Source organism: Pseudophryne corroboree, chromosome 9 (assembly GCF_028390025.1).
Source record: "Pseudophryne corroboree isolate aPseCor3 chromosome 9, aPseCor3.hap2, whole genome shotgun sequence".
Lineage (NCBI taxonomy): Eukaryota > Metazoa > Chordata > Amphibia > Anura > Myobatrachidae > Pseudophryne > Pseudophryne corroboree.
Window position 1 is genome coordinate 316,845,027 of NC_086452.1, and position 21,787 is coordinate 316,866,813.

General features: G+C 48.0%; 1 protein-coding gene across 1 annotated transcript in view; it reads left to right on the plus strand.

Annotated features, from left to right (window-relative positions):
- LOC134958090 (FRAS1-related extracellular matrix protein 1-like) overlaps positions 1-21,787 on the plus strand; it is a 120,910-nt gene that overhangs the window by 82,299 nt on the left and 16,824 nt on the right. The window contains exons 7-8 of the mRNA XM_063940448.1: positions 2,319-2,434; positions 3,102-3,187. Coding sequence (XP_063796518.1) covers positions 2,319-2,434; positions 3,102-3,187 — 202 coding nt within the window. The remainder of the gene's footprint in view (positions 1-2,318; positions 2,435-3,101; positions 3,188-21,787) is intronic.

The following is a 21,787-nucleotide window of genomic DNA, read 5'->3' on the forward strand; positions in this document are numbered from 1 at the left end:
ATTGCGCTAGGTCCAGGGACCCTCAGGCAATAGCTGTAGACGCTCTGGTAACACCGTGGGTGTACCAGTCAGGGTATGTGTTCCCTCCTCTGCCTCTCATACCCAAGGTACTGAGATTGATAAGATGGAGAGGAGTAAGCACTATATTCGTGGCTCCGGATTGGCCAAGAAGGACTTGGTAACTGGAACTTCAAGAGATGCTCACGGAGGATCCGTGGCCTCTACCTCTAAGAAGGGACCTGCTCCAGCAAGGAACCCTGTCTGTTCCAAGACTTACCGCGGCTGCGTTTGATGGCATGGCGGTTGAACGCCGGATCCTGAAGGAAAAAAAGGCATTCCGGATGAAGTCATCCCTATCCTGATCAAAGCCAGGAAGGATGTAACCGCAAAAACATTATCACCGCAATTGGCGAAAATATGTTGCGTGGTGCGAGGCCAGTAAGGCCCGACGGAGGAAATTCAACTGGGTCGATTCCTACATTTCCTGCAAACAGGAGTGTCTATGGGCCTGAAATTGGGGTCCATTAAGGTTCAAATTTCGGCCCTGTCAATTTTCTTCCAAAAAGAACTAGCTTCAGTCCCTGAAGTTCAGACGTTTGTAAAAGGGGTACTGCATATACAGCCTCCTTTTGTGCCTCCAGTGGCACTTTGGGATCTCAATGTAGTTTTGGGTTCCAAAAGTCACATTGGTTTGAACCACTTAAATCTGTGGAGTTAAAATATCTCACATGGAAAGTGGTCATGCTGTTGGCCCTGGCCTGGGCCAGGCGCGTGTCAGAATTGGCGGCTTTATCCTGAAAAAGCCCTTATCTGATTTTCCATTCGGACAGGGCGGAATTGAGGACTCGTCCTCAGTTTCTCCCTAAGGTGGTTTCAGCGTTTCACCTGAACCAACCTATTTGTGGTGCCTGCGGCTACTAGGGACTTGGAGGACTCCAAGTTGCTAGACGTTGTCAAAATATATGTTTCCAGGACGGCTGGAGTCAGGAAATCTGACTCGCTGTTTATCCTGTATGCACCCAACAAGCTGGGTGCTCCTGCTTCTAAGCAGACTATTGCTCGTTGGATTTGTAGTACAATTCAGCTTGCACATTCTGTGGCAGGCCTGCCACAGCCAAAAATCTGTAAATGCCCACTCCACAAGGAAGGTGGGCTCATCTTGGGCGGCTGCCCGAGGGGTCTCGGCTTTACAACTTTGCCGAGCAGCTACTTGGTCAGGAGCAAATACGTTTGTAAAAATTCTACAAAATTGATATCCTGGCTGAGGAGGACCTGGAGTTCTCTCATTCGGTGCTGCAGAGTCATCCGCACTCTCCCGCCCGTTTGGGAGCTTTGGTATAATCCCCATGGTCCTTACGGAGTCCCCAGCATCCACTTAGGACGTTAGAGAAAATAAGAATTTACTTACCGATAATTCTATTTCTCATAGTCCGTAGTGGATGCTGGGCGCCCATCCCAAGTGCGGATTGTCTGCAATACTGGTACATAGTTATTGTTACCAAAAAAAAAAAAAAAAAAATCGGGTTATTGCTGTAGTGAGCCATCTTTTCTAGAGGCTCCTCTGTTATCATGCTGTTAACTGGGTTCAGATCACAAGTTGTACGGTGTGATTGGTGTGGCTGGTATGAGTCTTACCCGGGATTCAAAATCCTTCCTTATTGTGTACGCTCGTCCGGGCACAGTATCCTAACTGAGGCTTTGAGGAGGGTCATAGGGGGAGGAGCCAGTGCACACCAGATAGTCCTAAAGCTTTCTTTAGATGTGCCCAGTCTCCTGCGGAGCCGCTATTCCCCATGGTCCTTACGGAGTTCCCAGCATCCACTACGGACTATGAGAAATAGAATTATCGGTAAGTAAATTCTTATTTTCTGTGCAGGGTAAATACTGGCTTTTTTTAATTTATTTTTACACTGCAATTTAGATTTCAGTTTGCCACACCCCACCCAAATCTAACTCTCTCTGCACATGCTACATCTGCCCCACCTGCACTGCAGCATGATTTTGCCCAAATGCTAACTTTTTTGGTTTGCTAACAACTCTGAATAACCCCCAGTGTCTTACGTGATACGGGTTACAATGCATCATGCATATTGCACCATTCTATGAAATCAGCCCACTTGTGCTTTACTTGCTGGTGTCCTGAGGGTTAATGTGACATTGTCTCCGAGTGGAAGTAGCTCTCTGTTCTCCCCATTAGATGATAGTTTGCAGACTGACGGTATAATGTACAGAAGCAGAACGCAATAAATCAGATTATGTCCTTGAACTGCTTGCGTTACATATATCACTTTGATCAAGCCTGCAATCCTGTTTTGCAGGATAGAAAGCTCAGGGAATGTCCGGCAGGGTGGACCCTTCATCAGAAACACTGTTATTATCACAACACTCTACAAAAGTCCACCTGGGAGGGGGCGGAGCACGACTGCGCACAGAGGTAAGAAACAGGGCCCTCCTGCTGTGCGGGATCCGCTCGTTACTCCTAGTCTTAGTATAACGATATTAACGGACGCGGCCTTCCGTGTAACACACAGCGAGGCATAGAAAAGACCAATTGTTTCTCAATCCAGTTTTTATACATACACGGGGCACTATGTTCATATGGGTTGGTGGGCACACTCACATGCTCAATTAATTCCAGTAGTTTTCTATAACGATTTATTGGTCTGTTGTTGAATTGCGGTCCGGGTTAATGGCAATAAGAGTTCTGGATGTAAATTCTATCCTATCGGGTCTTTATCCACCTTATTAGGGTCCTAATTCGGACCTAATTGCAGCAGCAAAATCTTTCTCTAATGGGCAAAATCATGTGCAGTGCAGGTGGGGCAGATGTAACATGTGCAGAGAGAGTTAGATTTGGGTGGGTTATTTTGTTTCTGTGCAGGGTAAATACTGGCTGCTTTATTTTTACACTGCAATTTAGATTTCAGTTTGAACACACCCCACCCAAATCTAACTCTCTCTGCACATGTTATATCTGCCCCCCCTGCAGTGCACATGGTTTTGCCCATTAGAGAGAAAGTTTGCTGCTGCGATCAGGTCTGAATTAGGCCCAATATTCAGAACTGTCACAGTCTAATGTGATTGCGCATTTTACATTTCAGGTCTAACAGCCATCTAACCAGCGTGCATTCGGAGGCAGATATGAGCTGGCTCTGGAAGTTTGCTGGGAAGAAGCCATTTTGGATTGGTAAGACAGGAAGACAAATGAATTACACAACAAAATTCTTCGTGTGACTCCACATGGTCACTGTAATGTGCTGTATTATTTTAAGAATTATTCTAATTATTATTTTATATCCAGGCGTCACTGTAATTTCTAATTAGTGATGAGCGGGTTCGGTTCCTCGGAATCCGAACCCCCCCCGAACTTCACCCATTTCTCTGACGTCCTAGTGGATGCTGGGAACTCCGAAAGGACCATGGGGATAGCGGCTTCGCAGGAGACTGGGTACAACTAAAGAAAGCTTTTAGGTCACCTGGTGTGCACTGGCTCCTCCCACCATGACCCTCCTCCAAGCCTCAGTTAGATCTTGTGCCCGGCCGAGGTTGGATGCACACTAGGGGCTCTCCTGAGCTTCTAGAAAGAAAGTATATAATTAGGTTTTTTATTTTACAGTGAGACCTGCTGGCAACAGGCTCACTGCAGCGAGGGACTAAGGGGAGAAGAAGCGAACCTACCTGCTTGCAGCTAGCTTGGGCTTCTTAGGCTACTGGACACCATTAGCTCCAGAGGGATCGACCGCATGGAACTGGCCTTGGTGTTCGGTCCCGGAGCCGCGCCGCCGCCCCCCTTACAGAGCCAGAAGCAAGAAGAGGTCCGGAAAATCGGCGGCAGAAGACATCAGTCTTCACCAAGGTAGCGCACAGCACTGCAGCTGTGCGCCATTGCTCCTCATGCACACTTCACACTCCGGTCACTGAGGGTGCAGGGCGCTGGGGGGGGGGCGCCCTGACCAGCAATAAAAACACCTTGGCTGGCATATATATCACAATATATAGCCCCAGAGGCTATATATGTGATAAATACCCCTGCCAGAATCCATAAAAATGCAGGAGAAAAGTCTGCGAAAAAGGGGCGGAGCTATCTCTCTCAGCACACTGGCGCCATTTTCTCTTCACAGTGCAACTGGAAGACAGCTCCCCAGGCTCTCCCCTGTAGTTTTCAGGCTCAAAGGGTTAAAAAGAGAGGGGGGGCACTAAATTTAGGCGCAATATTGTATATACAAGCAGCTATTGGGAAAAATTCACTCAATATAGTGTTAATCCCTAAATTATATAGCGCTCTGGTGTGTGCTGGCTAACAAAGCTAAATATTTATCTTATTAAAAACACGTTAAAGGTTAAAGAACACAGTACGCAATTGGCGCAAAAAGTACCGCAAGGGTACTCCCTTAACTATACCTTAAGGAATGTACTTATACTGTAAACCTCTGTGTAGTGGTAGAGTGTAAATGCAACACAGTGTAACCTTATTAACTTCAAAGCTGTTTGAGCGTCACCGACGCTCTGAGAGTACTTAACACTATAAGAAATACACAGATACCTGGGCTTAGGGTCTAACGCCTTATATATATATTATGGATGGTATGCTTGCAAAAGAATAATACAATACAATTATACACTACCAATATAACATAGACTAACTAACCAGATAACTACACAGGAAATACAATACAATACAATTTACGTTTAAGGGAAAATGAGGGAGAAAGAAGAGAAGAGAGAGAGAGATATGGCTCACAATAACAATAGGAACAATATGATTGCAGAGAAGCTTACACATGTGAGGAACAATCGCTGCGCAGTTAGTCAATGCTGATGAAATACTTGAGCTTACTCATACTGGCTGTCCCTATATACACAACCCTACAATACCGCATGGGACAGAAGCTAGACTCCATTTTATTAAAGCTCCCATGATTCCAAAGACTGCACCACATGGTTGAAAGGGGGAGGGGAAAATACCCGGCAGCAGCCATTTTAGATTTGCAGGTCCAAACACATGGCACTCTCTGCTACACCACAATCACATAGCAGAAGACACAAGACTCCATTTTATTCCAAAATGTCCAAGCCTCAGAACAATGCATATGTTCTGATTTTACAATTCCAAACCATCTAAATCACCTTTCACAATTTCAATCCAACTTCCTAGAACCATCTTATTCACTTTCACATTCCAAACAACTTCCTAGAACCATCTTATTCACTTTCACATTCCAAACAACTTCCTAGAACCATCTTATTCACTTTCACATTCCAAACAACTTCAGTATCTCAATAACCAGAGCATATTCATCACAAGACCAGATCACAATGTAACCACACATCTCAGCCCGCCACTGCCACAAGCACATGCCCAAACGCAACTGCATGGTGGTATTTATGATTAACAAGATATATATTATAACTAACCAGCACAATCTATTTTAAATCTCCATAGGCAAACAAATACCACAAATGCTACGCTACAGGTTGTCTAATGTCCCAGCTACCATCACAGATTCCCAGATCTATCACACAAACACCCAACAATCACACAACCAAGTTACAATATCCTATTTAAACCAGAAAGCAATCTGTCTATATTTCCTTATCTAGCCATGTGAATTCAATACTTAGCCTTTGGTGCCTGGTGATGATCCAGCCATGCTTCTGAGAGCTTTGTTCTGAGTGTAGCTTCATTACATCTGTTCTCTGAGGCCACCAGCAACACTGACCCCCAACCCCCCCAGACAGGAACTATCCTCCTGTGTGTCTGTTCCTAGGGGAGGGGTCTCTCTCTCTCCTTTGTATATGCTAATCAGGTTCAGCCCTGAAAATCTTAGTAAAAGGTTGGCTTGATCATCCATTGTTCTTAACAAAGTGATCTTAGCTTTTATACATATAATCATATCTATCCGCTGCAATGTCCTACAACTTCACAACCAGCATCAAACTAACCCACACATCATTCTGCTTGCTTCAATACCAAACATGATGGGCGCATCTGGTTCTGTTCAGATAATACATATTCATGACATCAATTCATCAGCCAATTCTAAATCTCCATGATGTCTGGTGCTTGACATTATTATAACCATGTACTGTATGAAACAAGCGCCGAATCCATCTCCGTGCCATGTCCGAGCAAATGCGTGTGTTTCCATATATTGCTGTGCTCGCTGCGCATATTTGCAAGTATAGCGACTTAAATGTGTGTGTGGTTTGTATGTTCTCTCTATGTAATATTTTTGACTTTGACATGGCATACTCTCTCTCTGTCTCCCCAAAGGGCTGTGTGGGGTCCTGTCCTCAGTCAGAGCATTCCCTGTGGTGTGTGCGGTGTGTCGGTACGGCTGTGTCGACACGTTTGATGAGGAGGCTTATGTGATGGCAGAGCAGATGCCGATAAAGGGGATGTCGCCCCCTGTGGGGCCGACACCAGAGTGGATGGATAGGTGGAAGGTATAAACCGACAGTGTCAACTCCTTACATAAAAGGCTGGATGACGTAACAGCTATGGGACAGCCGGCTTCTCAGCCCGCGCCTGCCCAGGCGTCTCAAAGGCCATCAGGGGCTCAAAAACGCCCGCTCCCTCAGATGGCAGACACAGATGTCGACACGGAGTCTGACTCCAGTGTCGACGAGGTTGAGACATATACACAATCCACTAGGAACATCCGTTACATGATCCCGGCAATAAAAAATGTGTTACACATTTCTGACATTAACCCAAGTACCACTAAAGAAGGGTTTTATGTTTGGGGAGAAAAAGCAGGCAGTGTTTTGTTCCCCCATCAAATGAGTGAATGAAGTGTGAAAAAGCGTGGGTTCCCCCGATAAGAAACTGGTAATTTCTAAAAAGTTACTGATGGCGTACCCTTTCCCGCCAGAGGATAAGTTACGCTGGGAGATTTCCCCTAGGGTGGATAAGGCGCTCACACGTTTGTCAAAAAAGGTGGCACTGCCGTCTTAGGATACGGCCACTTTGAAGGTACCTGCTGATAAAAAGCAGGAGGCTATCCTGAAGTCTGTATTTACACACTCGGGTACTAGACTGAGACCTGCAGATAGTGCTGCTGCAGCGTGGTCTGTAACCCTGTCAAACAGGGATACTATTTTGCGAACATAAGACGTCGTCTTATATATGAGGGATGCACAGAGGGATATTTTGCCGGCTGGCATCCAGAATTAATGCAATGTCCATTCGGTCAGGAGGTTATTAGAGACCCGACACTGGACAGGTGATGCTGACTTTAAAAGGCACATAGAGCCTTATAAGGGTGAGGAATTGTTTGGGGATGGTCTCTGGGACCTCGTATCCACAGCAACAGCTGGGAAGGAAAATTTTTTACCTCAGGTTTCCTCACAGCCTCAGAAAGCACTGCATTATCAGGTACAGTCCTTTCGGCTTCAGAAATGCAAGCGTGTAAAACGAGGGAAGAGGGAAAAAGCTGCACCAGTCAGCCAGTTCCCAGAATCAAAATTCTTCCCCCGCTTCCTCTGAGTCCACCGCATGACGGTGGGGCTCCACAGGCGTAGCCAGGTACGGTGGGGGGCCGCCTCAAAAATTTCAGCGATCAGTGGGCTCGCTCACAGGTGGATCCCTAGATCCTTCAAGTAGTATTTCAGGGGTACAAGCTGGAATTCGAGGCATCTCCCCCCCGCCGTTTCCTCAAATCTGCCTTGCCGACAACTCCCTCAGGCAGGGAGACTGTGCTAGAGGCAATTCACAAGCTGTATTCCCAGCAGGTGATAGTCAAGGTGCCCCTACTTCAACAAGGACGGGGTTACTATTCCACATACCGAAACCGGATGGTTCGGTGAGACCCATTTTATATTTGAAATCCTTGAACACATACATAAAAAATTCAAGTTCAAAATGGAATCGCTCAGGGCGATTATTGCAAGCCTGGAGGAGGAGGATTACATGGTATCCCTGGACATCAAGGAGGCTTACCTGCATGTCCCCATTTACCATCCTCACCAGGAGTACCTCAGATTTGTGGTACAGGATTGCCATTACCAATTCCAAACACTGCCGTTTGGACTGTCCACGGCTCCGAGGGTCTTTACCAAGGTAATGGCAGAAATGATTATACTCCTTCGAGAAAGGAAGTTTTAATTATCCCGTACTTGGACGATCTCCTTATAAAGGCAAGGTCCAAGGAGCATTTGCTGGTCGGAGTAGCACTATCTCGGGAAGTGCTACAACAGCACGGATGGATTCTATACATTCCAAAGTCACAGCTGGTTCCTACCACACGCCTACTGTTCCTGGGGATGGTTCTGGACACAGAACAGAAAAAAGTGTTTCTCCCGCAGGAGAAAGCCAAGGAGCTGTCATCTCTAGTCAAAGACCTCCTGAAACCAAAACAGGTATCGGTGCATCACTGCACACGAGTCCTGGGAAAAATGGTAGCTTCTTACGAAGCAAAATTCCATTCGGCAGGTTCCATGCAAGAACCTTTCAGTGGGACCTCTTGGACAAGTGGTCGGGATCGCATCTTCAGATGCATCGGCTGATAACCCTGTCTCCAAGGACCAGGGTATCTCTACTGTGGTGGCTGCAGAGTGCTCATCTTCAAGAGGGCCGCAGATTCGGCATACAGGACTGGGTCCTGGTAACCACGGATGCCAGCCTTCGAGGCTGGGGGGCAGTCACACAGGGAAGAAATTTCCAAGGACTTTGGTCAAGTCGGGAGTCGTCCCTACACATAAATATTCTGGAACTGAGGGCCATTTACAATGCCCTAAGTCTGGCAAGGCCTCTGCTTCAAAACCAGCCGGTACTGATCCAATCAGACAACATCACGGCAGTCGCCCATGTAAACCGACAGGGCGGCACAAGAAGCAGGATGGCGATGGCAGAAGCCACAAGGATTCTCCGATGGGCGGAAAATCACGTCTTAGCACTGTCAGCAGTGTGCATTCCGGGAGTGGACAACTGGGAAGCAGACTTCCTCAGCGGACACGACCTACACCCGGGAGAGTGGGGACTTCATCCAGAAGTCTTCCAACTTTTGGTAAACCGTTGGGAAAGGCCACAGGTGGACATGATGGCGTCCCGCCTAAACAAAAAACTAGAGAGATATTGCGCCAGGTCAAGGGACCCTCAGGCGATAGCTGTGGACGCTCTAGTGACACCGTGGGTGTACCAGTCAGTTTATGTGTTCCCTCCTCTGCCTCTCATACCAAGGGTACTGAGAATAATAAGAAAACGAGGAGTAAGAACAATACTCGTGGTTCCGGATTGGCCAAGACGAGCGTGGTACCCGGAACTTCAAGAGATGATCTCAGAGGACCCATGGCCTCTGCCGCTCAGACAGGGTCTGCTACAGCAGGGACCCTGTCTGTTCCAAGACTTACCGCGGCTGCGTTTGACGGCAGGGCGGTTGAACGCCGGATCCTGAAGGAAAAGGGCATTCCGGAGGAAGTCATTCCTACGCTGATTAAAGCCAGGAAAGATGTAACTGCAAAGCATTATCACCGCATATGGCGGATGTGTGTTGCTTGGTGTGAGGCCAAAACGGCCCCAACAGAGGAATTTTAACTGGGTCGATTTCTGCATTTCCTACAAGCAGGAGTGACTATGGGCCTGAAATTAGGGTCCATTAAGGTACAGATCTCGGCTCTGTCGATTTTCTTCCAGAAGAACTAGCTTCACTACCTGAAGTTCAGACGTTTGTTAAGGGAGTGCTGCATATTCAGCCCCCTTTTGTGCCTCCAGTGGCACCTTGGGATCTCAACGTGGTGTTGAGTTTCTTAAAATCACATTGGTTTGAGCCACTTAAAACCGTGGATCTAAAATATCTCACGTGGAAAGTGGTCATGTTATTGGCCTTGGCTTCAGCCAGGCGTGTGTCAGAATTGGCGGCTTTGTCATGTAAAAGCCCTTATCTGATTTTCCATATGGATAGGGCAGAATTGAGGACTCGTCCCCAGTTTCTCCCTAAGGTGGTATCAGCTTTTCACTTGAACCAACCTATTGTGGTGCCTGCGGCTACTAGGGACTTGGAGGATTCCAAGTTGCTGGACGTAGTCAGGGCCTTGAAAATTTATGTTTCCAGGACGGCTAGAGTCAGGAAAACTGACTCGCTATTTATCCTGTATGCACCCAACAAGCTGGGTGCTCCTGCTTCTAAGCAGACTATTGCTCGCTGGATTTGTAGCACAATTCAGCTGGCGCATTCTGCGGCTGGACTGCCGCATCCTAAATCAGTAAAAGACCATTCCATAAGGAAGGTGGGCTTATCTTGGGCGGCTGCCCGAGGGGTCTCGGCTTTACAACTTTGCCGAGCTGCTACTTGGTCAGGGGCAAACACGTTTGCAAAATTCTACAAATTTGATACCCTGGCTGAGGAGGACCTTGAGTTCTCTCATTCGGTGCTGCAGAGTCATCCGCACTCTCCCGCCCGTTTGGGAGCTTTGGTATAATCCCCATGGTCCTTTCGGAGTTCCCAGCATCCACTAGGACGTCAGAGAAAATAAGATTTTACTCACCGGTAAATCTATTTCTCGTAGTCCGTAGTGGATGCTGGGCGCCCGTCCCAAGTGCGGATTGTCTGCAATACTTGTACATAGTTATTGTTAACTAAAGGGTTATTGTTGAGCCATCTGTTGAGAGGCTCAGTTGTTTTCATACTGTAAAACTGGGTATGGTATCACGAGTTATACGGTGTGATTGGTGTGGCTGGTAAGAGTCTTACCCGGGATTCAAAATCCTTCCTTATTATGTCAGCTCGTCCGGGCACAGTGTCCTAACTGAGGCTTGGAGGAGGGTCATGGTGGGAGGAGCCAGTGCACACCAGGTGACCTAAAAGCTTTCTTTAGTTGTGCCCAGTCTCCTGCGGAGCCGCTATCCCCATTTTCCTTTCGGAGTTCCCAGCATCCACTACGGACTACGAGAAATAGATTTACCGGTGAGTAAAATCTTATTTTTACACGGGTCCGAGGCATACTCGGATACTCCAGTATTGCTCGGTTAACCCGAGCGCGCCCGAACGTCATCATCCCGCTGTCGGATTCTCGCGAGATTCGGATTCTATATAAGGAGCCGCGCGTCGCCGCCATTTTTCACTCGTGCATTGGGAATGATAGTGAGAGGACGTGGCTAGCGTCTTCTCACTTTGTTTCAGAGCTTTCAGGGGGCTGCAAATATCTTTATTCTGGGGACCAGCAGTATTATAGGAGGAGTACAGTGCAGAGTTTTGCTGACCAGTGACCACCAGTATTATACGTTCTCTGACTGAAAAACGCTCCATATCTGTGCTCAGTGTGCTGCATATATCTGTGCTCACACTGCTTTATTGTGGGGACTGGGGACCAACAGTATTATATAGGAGGAGTACAGTGCAGAGTTTTGCTGACCAGTGACCACCAGTATTATACGTTCTCTGCCTGAAAAACGCTCCATATCTGTGCTCAGTGTGCTGCATATATCTGTGCTCACACTGCTTTATTGTGGGGACTGGGGACCAACAGTATTATATAGGAGGAGTACAGTGCAGAGTTTTGCTGACCAGTGACCACCAGTATTATACGTTCTCTGCCTGAAAAACGCTCCATATCTGTGCTCAGTGTGCTGCATATATCTGTGCTCACACTGCTTTATTGTGGGGACTGGGGACCAGCAGTATTATATAGGAGGAGTACAGTGCAGAGTTTTGCTGACCAGTGACCACCAGTATTATATGTTCTCTGCCTGAAAAACGCTCCATATCTGTGCTGCATTGTAGTATATAGTAGGAGTACAGTGCATAATTTTGCTGACCACCAGTATATAATATATAGGAGTACGATACAGAAGGCCACTGCTCTACCTACCTCTGTGTCGTCAAGTATACTATCCATCCATACCTGTGGTGCATTTCAGTTTTGCACAGTTTGCTGGCCACCAGTATATAATATATAGCAGTACGGTACAGTAGGCCACTGCTCTACCTACCTCTGTGTCGTCAAGTTTACTATCCATCCATACCTGTGGTACATTTCAGTTTTGCACAGTTTGCTGACCACCAGTATATAATATATAGCAGTACGGTGCAGTAGGCCACTGCTCTACCTACCTCTGTGTCGTCAAGTATACTATCCATCCATACCTGTGGTGCATTTCAGTTTTGCACAGTTTGCTGACCACCAGTATATAATATATAGCAGTACGGTACAGTAGGCCACTGCTCTACCTACCTCTGTGTCGTCAAGTATACTATCCATCCATACCTGTGGTGCATTTCAGTTTTGCACAGTTTGCTGACCACCAGTATATAATATATAGCAGTACGGTACAGTAGGCCACTGCTCTACCTACCTCTGTGTCGTCAAGTATACTATCCATCCATACCTGTGGTGCATTTCAGTTTTTCACAGTTTGCTGACCACCAGTATATAATATATAGCAGTACGGTACAGTAGGCCACTGCTCTACCTACCTCTGTGTCGTCAAGTATACTATCCATCCATACCTGTTGTGCATTTCAGTTTTGCACAGTTTGCTGACCACCAGTATATAATATTTAGCAGTATGGTACACTAGGCCACTGCTCTACCTACCTCTGAGTCGTCAAGTATGCTATCCATCCATACCTGTGGTGCATTTCAGTTGTGCACAGTATATATAGTAGTAGGCCATTGCTATTGATACTGGCATATAATTCCACACATTAAAAAATGGAGAACAAAATTGTGGAGGGTAAAATAGGGAAAGATCAAGATCCACTTCCACCTCGTGCTGAAGCTGCTGCCACTAGTCATGGCCGAGACGATGAAATGCCATCAACGTCGTCTGCCAAGGCCGATGCCCAATGTCATAGTACAGAGCATGTAAAATCCAAAACACAAAAGTTCTGTAAAATGACCCAAAAATCAAAATTAAGAGTGTCTGAGGAGAAGCGTAAACTTGCAAATATGCCATTTACGACACGGAGTGGCAAAGAACGGCTGAGGCCCTGGCCTATGTTCATGGCTAGTGGTTCAGCTTCACATGAGGATGGAAGCACTCATCCTCTCGCTAGAAAAATGAAAAGACTTAAGCTGGCAAAAGCACAGCAAAGAACTGTGCGTTCTTCTAAATCACAAATCCCCAAGGAGAGTCCAGTTGTGTCGGCTGCGATGCCTGACCTTCCCAACACTGGACGGGAAGAGGTGGCGCCTTCCACCATTTGCACACCCCCTGCAAGTGCTGGAAGGAGCACCCGCAGTCCAGTTCCTGATAGTCAAATTGAAGATGTCACTGTTGAAGTACACCAGGATGAGGATATGGGTGTTGCTGGCGCTGGGGAGGAAATTGACAAGGAGGATTCTGATGGTGAGGTGGTTTGTTTAAGTCAGGCACCCGGGGAGACACCTGTTGTCCGTGGGACGAATATGGCCATTGACATGCCTGGTCAAATTACAAAAAAAAAATCACCTCTTCGGTGTGGATTTTTTTTTTTTTTTTTAAATCACAAAAGTTTATTGACAAGAGGAATACAATGACAGATGAAAGCAATGGACATTCTCTAAGCACAACAAAACTAGTATACATGGAGTAAAAGATTAAGTGCGAGAGTTTGTCCTCATGTTATCTTGTTCTTTTATATTTACTTTTTTTTTTTTTTTGCTTTTGTTTATGTGTTATATTCTTTATTTTAAACAAATCCAAAAACAGTCGGTAGTTAGGAACAAAATTAGGAAACAGTATAAAATATTCCAAAGGGACAAACATTGGGATCTTTGGGAGGATTTGTAGGAGATTATCGAGAGAGTAATATGGAAAAAGAAGGAAGAGTGGAGTAAAGAATTGAGGAGGGGAGAGAGTGAAGAGAGAAAAAAAAGGAGTATAAAAAAGCAGAAACAAGTCACGAACGGGCGGAGAGCGAGTCGGGGGAAGAGTCATGTGGGGAAAAAGGGTAAGGCGAACTAGGAGAGACCTGGAAGAGTTACTTGAAATTTAGTGTACCAAGGTGTCCAGACGCCGTGGAATTTATCCACTGTGTTGTTCATCAAGGAGGAGAGATATTCCATCTTTGGCACAAACCAAACGCGGTTCATGAGTTCCGGACGGGTTGGAGGGGTGGGGAGTTTCCATGATTTAGCAATCTGGAGTTTAGCTGCACAGGCTATATGCATAGCCAGTTTGTTTTCCGGCTTGGATAGCTGACAGGCTGGGGCACACAGGAGCAACGTCTCAGGGGGTAAAAGGGGGCAGTCCGGAATAAGCGACTGGATAAGGATACGGACCATTAACCAAAAAGAGGCTATCCTCGGGCAGCTCCACCAGATGTGAAAATACGAGCCTACTTGACCACATTGGCGCCAACAGAGGTTAGAAGTGTTCGGGTATATTTGGTGTAAGCGCTCGGGAACCAGATACCATCGCGTGTAAACTTTGTAGGAGTTCTGGTTAATGGAGATGCTAATAGAACATTTAGAGATATTCAGTCGGATAGATTCCCACGCGTCAGTTTCCCAAGCAAGTTCATGTGCTGTGCGGGGTGACGCAACTGGAGACAAAATGGAGTGATACAGATTAGAAATAGTGCCTCGGTCCGTGGGACGATACATTCAAAGGCGCTCCATCGGAGTCGGTAGGGATAGGCGTTGTCCGAGTTGAGGACATAGCGAAATTTCGAATTTGAAGGTATTGATAGAAATATGACGTCGGGAGAGAGTGCTTTGTTTGAAGGTCTGCGAATGAGTATGGTACATTGTTGTGAAGTAGATGATGAAAGCGGGAGACTCCTGCTCTGGTCCAGTTGGAAGCAAATTAATGGGATCGGCCCGGTGAGAAGGAGGGGTTGTTCCAAATGGGGGTTAGGGGAGAGGGAATTGTGTGGAGTGTAAGTTTAGATTTTAGCGAATCCCACACCGATAAATTTAGGGATATTGTTGGCACTGGCTGAATGGTTTTAGGTCTGTGCGGACGGGGAAGCCATGGGAGGTGAGAAACCGAATCGACCTGAGCCAAATCACTCTCCAAGTCCACCCATCTCCTTGTGTGCTGTGGAGAGTGCCAGGCGACGAGTTGACTGAGTGCCGTGGCGTGGTAGTATCTTGACAGCGAGGGAAGGCCTAGACCACCACACGGAGAGCTCTGTTGGAGGGTCTCCCTACGCAGTCGTGGCTTCTTGTCATTCCATATGAATTTACCATATTGGGTCTGGAGGGAGGATAGAATCCGAAGAGGGACCAGGACAGGGAGAGTCTGGAAGAGGTATAATATCTTGGGGATGACGTTCATCTTAATGGCATTATTCCTGCCGATCCAAGAAATGAAATGTTTTTTCCATCCTAAGATGTTTTGAGATATTTCCTTAAATAAGGGTGGAAAGTTGGCATCATAGAGAGAATGGTAAGATTTGGTGATTTGCACCCCCAAATATTTAATGGAGGTGTGACGCCATGCATAAGGGAAGTTGGATTTCAGAAGGTTTAGGGTATTGAGAGGGATGTGTAGTGGGAGAGCCTCTGACTTGTCGTTGTTCACCCTATATCCAGAGAGGTCCCCGTAGAGAGTTAATTCTTTGAAAAGATTGGGTAGGGAAATTAACGGGTTAGTGAGGGTGAGGAGGACGTCATCCGCAAAAAGGGAAAGTTTGTAGTGTGAGTCTTTGATAGAAAAGCCCGTAATGTCCGGATTAAGACCGATGCGGCAGGCGTGAGGTTCAATTATCAGAGCGAAGATGAGAGGCGACAGGGGGCATCCCTGTCGCGTACCATTGGTGATGGCGAAGGTGTCCGAAAGAATTCCGTTTGTTAGAACAGAAGTGGAGGGGTTGTGATAGAGTGCCGAGATTGCTTGGAGAAATTTCCCGCGGACACCAAAGCTGCGGAGCGTTTGATTGAGGAAGGCCCACGAAACCCTATCGAAGGCTTTTTCCGCGTCTAATGCCAATAAAAGAGAGGGGAGCTTGACTGAGTTAGCATGATGGATCAAGTTGATGGTGCGTCTGGTATTATCTAGAGCTTGGCGTGTAGGGACAAATCCGACTTGGTCGGGGTGTATAAGGGACGGGAGAAGAGAGTTCAGGCGTAGGGCAAGAATTTTTGCAAAAAGTTTCAGGTCGGTATTGAGAAGGGATATAGGGCGATAATTAGAGACCTGCTGGTGATCCTTACCAGGCTTGGGAATAACAGTGATTAGTGCTCTAGTAGTTTCGCTGTGAAAGAGTTCCCCGTTAAGGATTTTATTAAAAGTAGACATCAAGTGGGGGACTAGATCAGATTCGAATGTTTTATAGTACGCGAAGGGTAGGCCGTCCGGTCCTGGGGCCTTAGAGGGTTTCTGAAGTTTAAGAGCAGCCGATACTTCCTCGTCGGATATAGGCTTACATAGTGCAGTGGTTGAAGGATCATTCAACTGTGGAAGAGAGCATGAGGTCAGGAAATCGGAAATTCGCATATTTGAGTCAGGTAGGGATGACGAACTGTCTGGGGAGTTATACAAGCGGGCGTAGTATTCCTTAAAGATAGAGTTGATGTCTGAGGGTTTATAATGTGTGTTGCCATTAGAGTCCTTAAGTGAGACTATAGAAGAGAGGGCTTTACGTGCTTTTAACCTGTTTGCCAAGAGGGCGTCAGCCTTGTTGCTTTTCTCATAAAATCGCTGATTCAGCCAACGAAGGGATTTATCTATCTTTTCTGTGATTAGTGCATTGAGGGCTGCCTTGGCTACCATAAGCTGTTTGTAGTTTGAGTCCGTGGGACTACTTTTATGAAGAGAGTCTAGGTTTTGGACCTGATCAGTGAGATTCTTGAGTATTGCTTTGTGTTCCCTATTGCGATGAGATGCATAACTAATTACATAGCCTCTGAGGACAGCTTTGTGGGCTTCCCAGACTAATGGGGAACATCCTGATTCAGGATTGTTAAGAGAAAAATATTCCGTGAGCAGCCCGGCTATCTTGGATTTGAAGGAGGGAATTTTAAGAAGTGTCTCGTTCAAGCGCCAAGATGGGTGGGAAGTTGGGGCATCCAACAGATCAAATGCGGACGCGATGGAGGAATGATCCGACCAGACATTGGGGATAATCGAAGAGGAAAGAATGTGGTTAGAGGCCGGGGGGCTGCTGAAGAGATAGTCTAGTCTGGAATAAGATTGATGGGGGCAGGAAAAAAAAGTATAGTCCTTGGAGGATGGGTTAAGAGCACGCCAGGTATCGAAGAGAGATGCTTCTTTAATAAGTTTGGAGAAGGTGTCGGATATATGACAGGTGCGGGGGTGCTTCTGGGGAGCGGATTTATCTAGTAGAGGGTCTAGGACTGCGTTGAAGTCCCCTCCCAGGAATACATAACCCGCTCTGTGTTTCTGGAGAGCTTTGAAAAAGGATCTCAAAAACCGTTGTTGGCCCGTGTTGGGTGCGTATAGGTTGGCTATAGTTACGTCCAGGTGTCCCAGCCTGCCAACCAGAATGATATACCTCCCATCTGTGTCAGCATGAACCGAGCTTTGGGTGAAGGGGAGTTTGTTGCTTATCAGGATAGCGACTCCGTTGTGCTTAGATTCACTTGAGGAGTACAACACAGTGGAAAATCGTCTGGAAGATAAAGTGGGGTGGCCATTACGCTTAAAATGTGTTTCTTGAAGTAGAACTATGTCTGCGCGTAGGGTGCGGATTGTACGGAACAGATGAGAGCGTTTATGGGGCGTGTTAAGGCCCCGGACATTCATAGAGGCAATGGTGAAGGGCATGGTGCTGGGAGCAGGGAGAGTTTGGGTGAGGTAATGAAAAGGGAGATCAGTAGTAGGAGACCGACTCGCTCGGGAGGAAAAGTTTAGAAAAAAAAGGGAGAGAAAGAAAAAGAGGAGAGAGGTAGAAAAAGAGGAGAGAGGAAAAACAAAACCCCCAAAAAAAGAATAGAGACGGGTAGGAAAAAGAGAGAGAACAGGTTACTCAATACAAAGGAGATTGGTACTCCTGTAGTTAGGACTTAGTGGTCCAGAGAGGCGAGGGAACCCAAGTTCCGTGTCGCCAAAAGGGAGTAAAAAAAAAGTAAATAAAATTGGGGGGTGGTGGAGATCTAAATGAGTAGAGAAATATCACATGTATGGAGGAGAACAGAGAGTATACGCACAACCCGAGGAGAGAGGGGGGTAAGGCGTCAAACAAAATGAGCACTAGAGTGTAAGAGACAAGAGGTGGAACGGTGTCCCCTCGGTGAGGGGGGGTAGAGGGAGGGAGACGAGGGGGGAGGGGAAGAGAGAAAGAGAAAAAAAAAAATTGGAGGGTGTATGGAAGGAGGAGAGAAACAATATTTACCAGAAAATACATTGAGTACTTATTGTCTGGAGATACCAGAAATTTTACGGTATACAAAGATACACACTTGTTAAAACCTGCGGGATCGACCAGCACAGGGGGCCCACAGTGCAGCTTGTGAAGTCTAGGAGGGAACCAGCGGAGAATCTGGTTAAATATGTGAGACCCCTGTGCCCGTGGACCGCACCACAAACAAAAACAGATAAAACTTGAAAACGTTGGGACTGCAGGAGAAAAGAGACCTAGTAATGCATGGTGCTATCATTATAACCGTGAGCATCTAAGAGAGACATTAAGTCCCTGAACTGAGAACAAACTAACAATGGGAGGCAAAATGGGGCGTAAGGGAGCGATAGAATCTAACCTCAATTGGAAGTAGCATAAAGGGCTAGGGGCGATTGCTAGAAACCAGAGATTGGCCACCCAGGCTACTATAAACATATGGAGTTTAGTGAGATGGAACTGCTACAAAGAGTGACCTCGAGATAATTCCAGAAAAGAACAAAAGGCATCATGGGGTAGGGATGGATGGATGGGGGGATGAGAAAGGAGGAAAAAAAAAAAAAGGGGGGGGGGGGAGAGGGGTATATGGGGAGGAGTGAACATATGCATTACGTGAACATAACATTGAAATCCTTACAGTCGTATCATTGTATAACTGTATAACAGTATAACAAGGGGTGTGATCCCCCGACAACAAACAATCAATGAAAAGTTATACAGATGTCTGAGGGGGGAAGTATGCATAGTGGTGCAGATTATTCAAGGGCTGGTGTAGTTATCGACGGATAGGAAAAAGGGCTCGTTGGAGAACATCCAACCTAACGCATCATCTAATTTTAAGTTGAGTGGTCTGCTCCAACGGGGGGGCCAGCCTCCTCTATATGCGAGAGCAGGTCCCTGCCCTCACGGGGATCTCTGATGATGACCGTCTTTCCCTGGAGGTCAACGATTAGCTTGAAGGGGAAGCCCCATCGGTATCGGATGTTCCTGTCCCGTAGTGCCTTTGTCAGATCACGGAGTTCTCTCCATTTAGCTAAGGTCAGAGGGGCCAGATCTTGGAAGAACTGTAGTTTAGAAGAATTGTAGAGTACATAAGGCTTTCCACGGGTGGAATTGAGGACCCTTTCCTTATCCTTAAACTTGAGGAAGCGGAGGACCACATCACGAGGAGGTTCGCCATCCCTAGGCTTAGGACGAAGGGCACGGTGAGCCCTCTCTAGAGGGATCTGTACAGCCCCCAGGTCCGGGATCAGGAAGGAGAAGAGGTCGTGGAGATAAGGTTCGAGGTTATCCATGCTGACGGATTCCGGGATGTTGCGAATGCGCAGATTGGATCTGCGTTCGCGGTTCTCGAGATCCTCATTTTTAGTGCGAAGCTCTGATAGTTTTGAGACAATGTGGTCCAGATCGCGCCCCGTATCGTTTAGAGCTTTCTGGAAATGGTCCTGACGGGATTCCATTTTCGAGGCTCTGGAAGCAAGGGAAGAGATGTCCGTTTTAATGGAGGCCACCGCCTTGTCCAGTATGGACTCCAAGGAGTCCTTAAAGTCCGAAATAAGGGAGCGGAGGGCTAAGATATCATCTTTAGTGGACGGAGCGGAAGGCGGAGTTATCCATAGAATCGTGCAGAGGGGAGGGGAGACCCCTAGGTTGGGTATTCTTGGTGCCCCTGGTAAAGTGTTGAGAGATATCAGCACCCCCTTGTTTAGGAGTCTTGGACGAAGATTTCTGCATGTGGATCGTACCAGTGTAGGGTATTATACTATGAAATATGATCCGTCAGGGGATACGGGGAGTCGAACGCAAAACAAAACAAAAATAATAGCAAAAAAAAAAAGGTGGGGGGGAGACACCCAGGGGGGGGGGGGGGACCGTGCTCCTCACTTTCAGGCGGTCATAGCGCCGGGGGCTGGTATGGCGGGAATGTCGGCAATGAGGATTCCACGTCCGAGGTAGGAGGGAGTCCCCTGGTCAAGGACACCTCCGCCGTTGCGGGCCAGGGGGTATGAGTCCCGAGTATTAAAGCAGGTCAGGCAGTGGGGTCTTCAATGCAGGTCAGGTGCCAGTGGGGTCCCGCCGGGCTCAAGAGCCGGTGTCACCGGGGTCAGGGCGGAGCAGGACGAGGTTTCCAGCACCCGGTGTGTGATGTCAGGAGCCACTGGTGACTCCGCAGCCCCCTGGGGGCAATCAAACCGGTATACGGAGTCTGTGCGTGCAGAGGTAGGGACCAGCAGTGATGTCCCGGCACGGGGGGGGAAGTAGAAGCTGGATCGTAATATAATGTGGTGAGGGGGTGCCACTGATCTTATAGCAGCAACCGCTCACTTATCCCTCGATGATGTTGTGGCTCCCCGTTGTTCCGCTGCGGTCCCACAGCCCCCTCCGTGCGCCTCTGATTCCCGGTCGGCTGAGGACCCCCTCCAAGATGGCCACCGGGCCCCACGCAGCACCACCAACCCCTGGCGGCCCCAGCTATCCCAGGCACCCGCAGTAGTGAGCACCGGCAGGAGAAGCTCCCCTAGCTGGCTGGTCCCCCGATGGATGGAGCTCCAGAGGGCAGGGGAGAGGTGTGTGGTTCCTCCCTGCGGCTCCGGAGCTGTGTGCCGGCCCGGGAGTTCAATCTAGGCTCCTGTCCTATCCTGTCAGTAGGCCTCCCGTCCCCACAGCACAGGGGAGCGGGAGGATAGCGGCCCTCAGTGCGTCCACCCGAGGGGCCCAGGCGGCCTGCCGCGCGGCTCTCCGTGTCCCCAGCTACCCGGAGGACGTAAGAGGCAGAGGAGGGAGGGCGTGTCCAGCGGCCCAGCGGCTTCCGCAGCTCCGGGGGACAGCGAGCGCGGCGGCTAGCAGGGAAGCTCCGATCACGGAGCGGACTCACCCACTCGACGGGGCACGACTCTCCGTCCACCGGGGGGGCCACGAGGGGTCCAAGCAGGGCGGCAGTATGCCGAGGGGGAACAGTCCACGGCAAGGCTCTTCCTTCCAGCGGCCAGTCCGGGCCGCCTCTCAACTCCAGGCCCCGGCTTCACCTCGGGGGGAAGGGCGCAATCCGCAGGAGCACTTAAAAGTGCTCCCCGACTCCGCGGGTCCCCCCAAACAACAACAGTGGGGCAGCTGTGGCCACCGAGGGGCACCTGGGGCCGACAGGCATCAGTCAGGGGGGTGTAAAAGGGCTTTTATTAGCAGTGATTGCAGGAGCTGAGGAGATGCACAGCTACTCTCCACAGCAGCCAGGCCACGCCCCTTCGGTGTGGAATTATTTTAACACAAATGCGGACAACAGGTGTCAAGCCGTGTGTTGCCTTTGTCAAGCTGTAATAAGTAGGGGTAAGGACGTTAACCACCTCGGAACATCCTCCCTTATACGTCACCTGCAGCGCATTCATCATAAGTCAGTGACAAGTTCAAAAACTTTGGATGACAGCGGAAGCAGTCCACTGACCACTAAATCCCTTCCTCTTGTAACCAAGCTCCTGCAAACCACACCACCAACTCCCTCAGTGTCAATTTCCTCCTTACACAGGAAAGCCAATAGTCCTGCAGGCCATGTCACTGTCAAGTCTGAC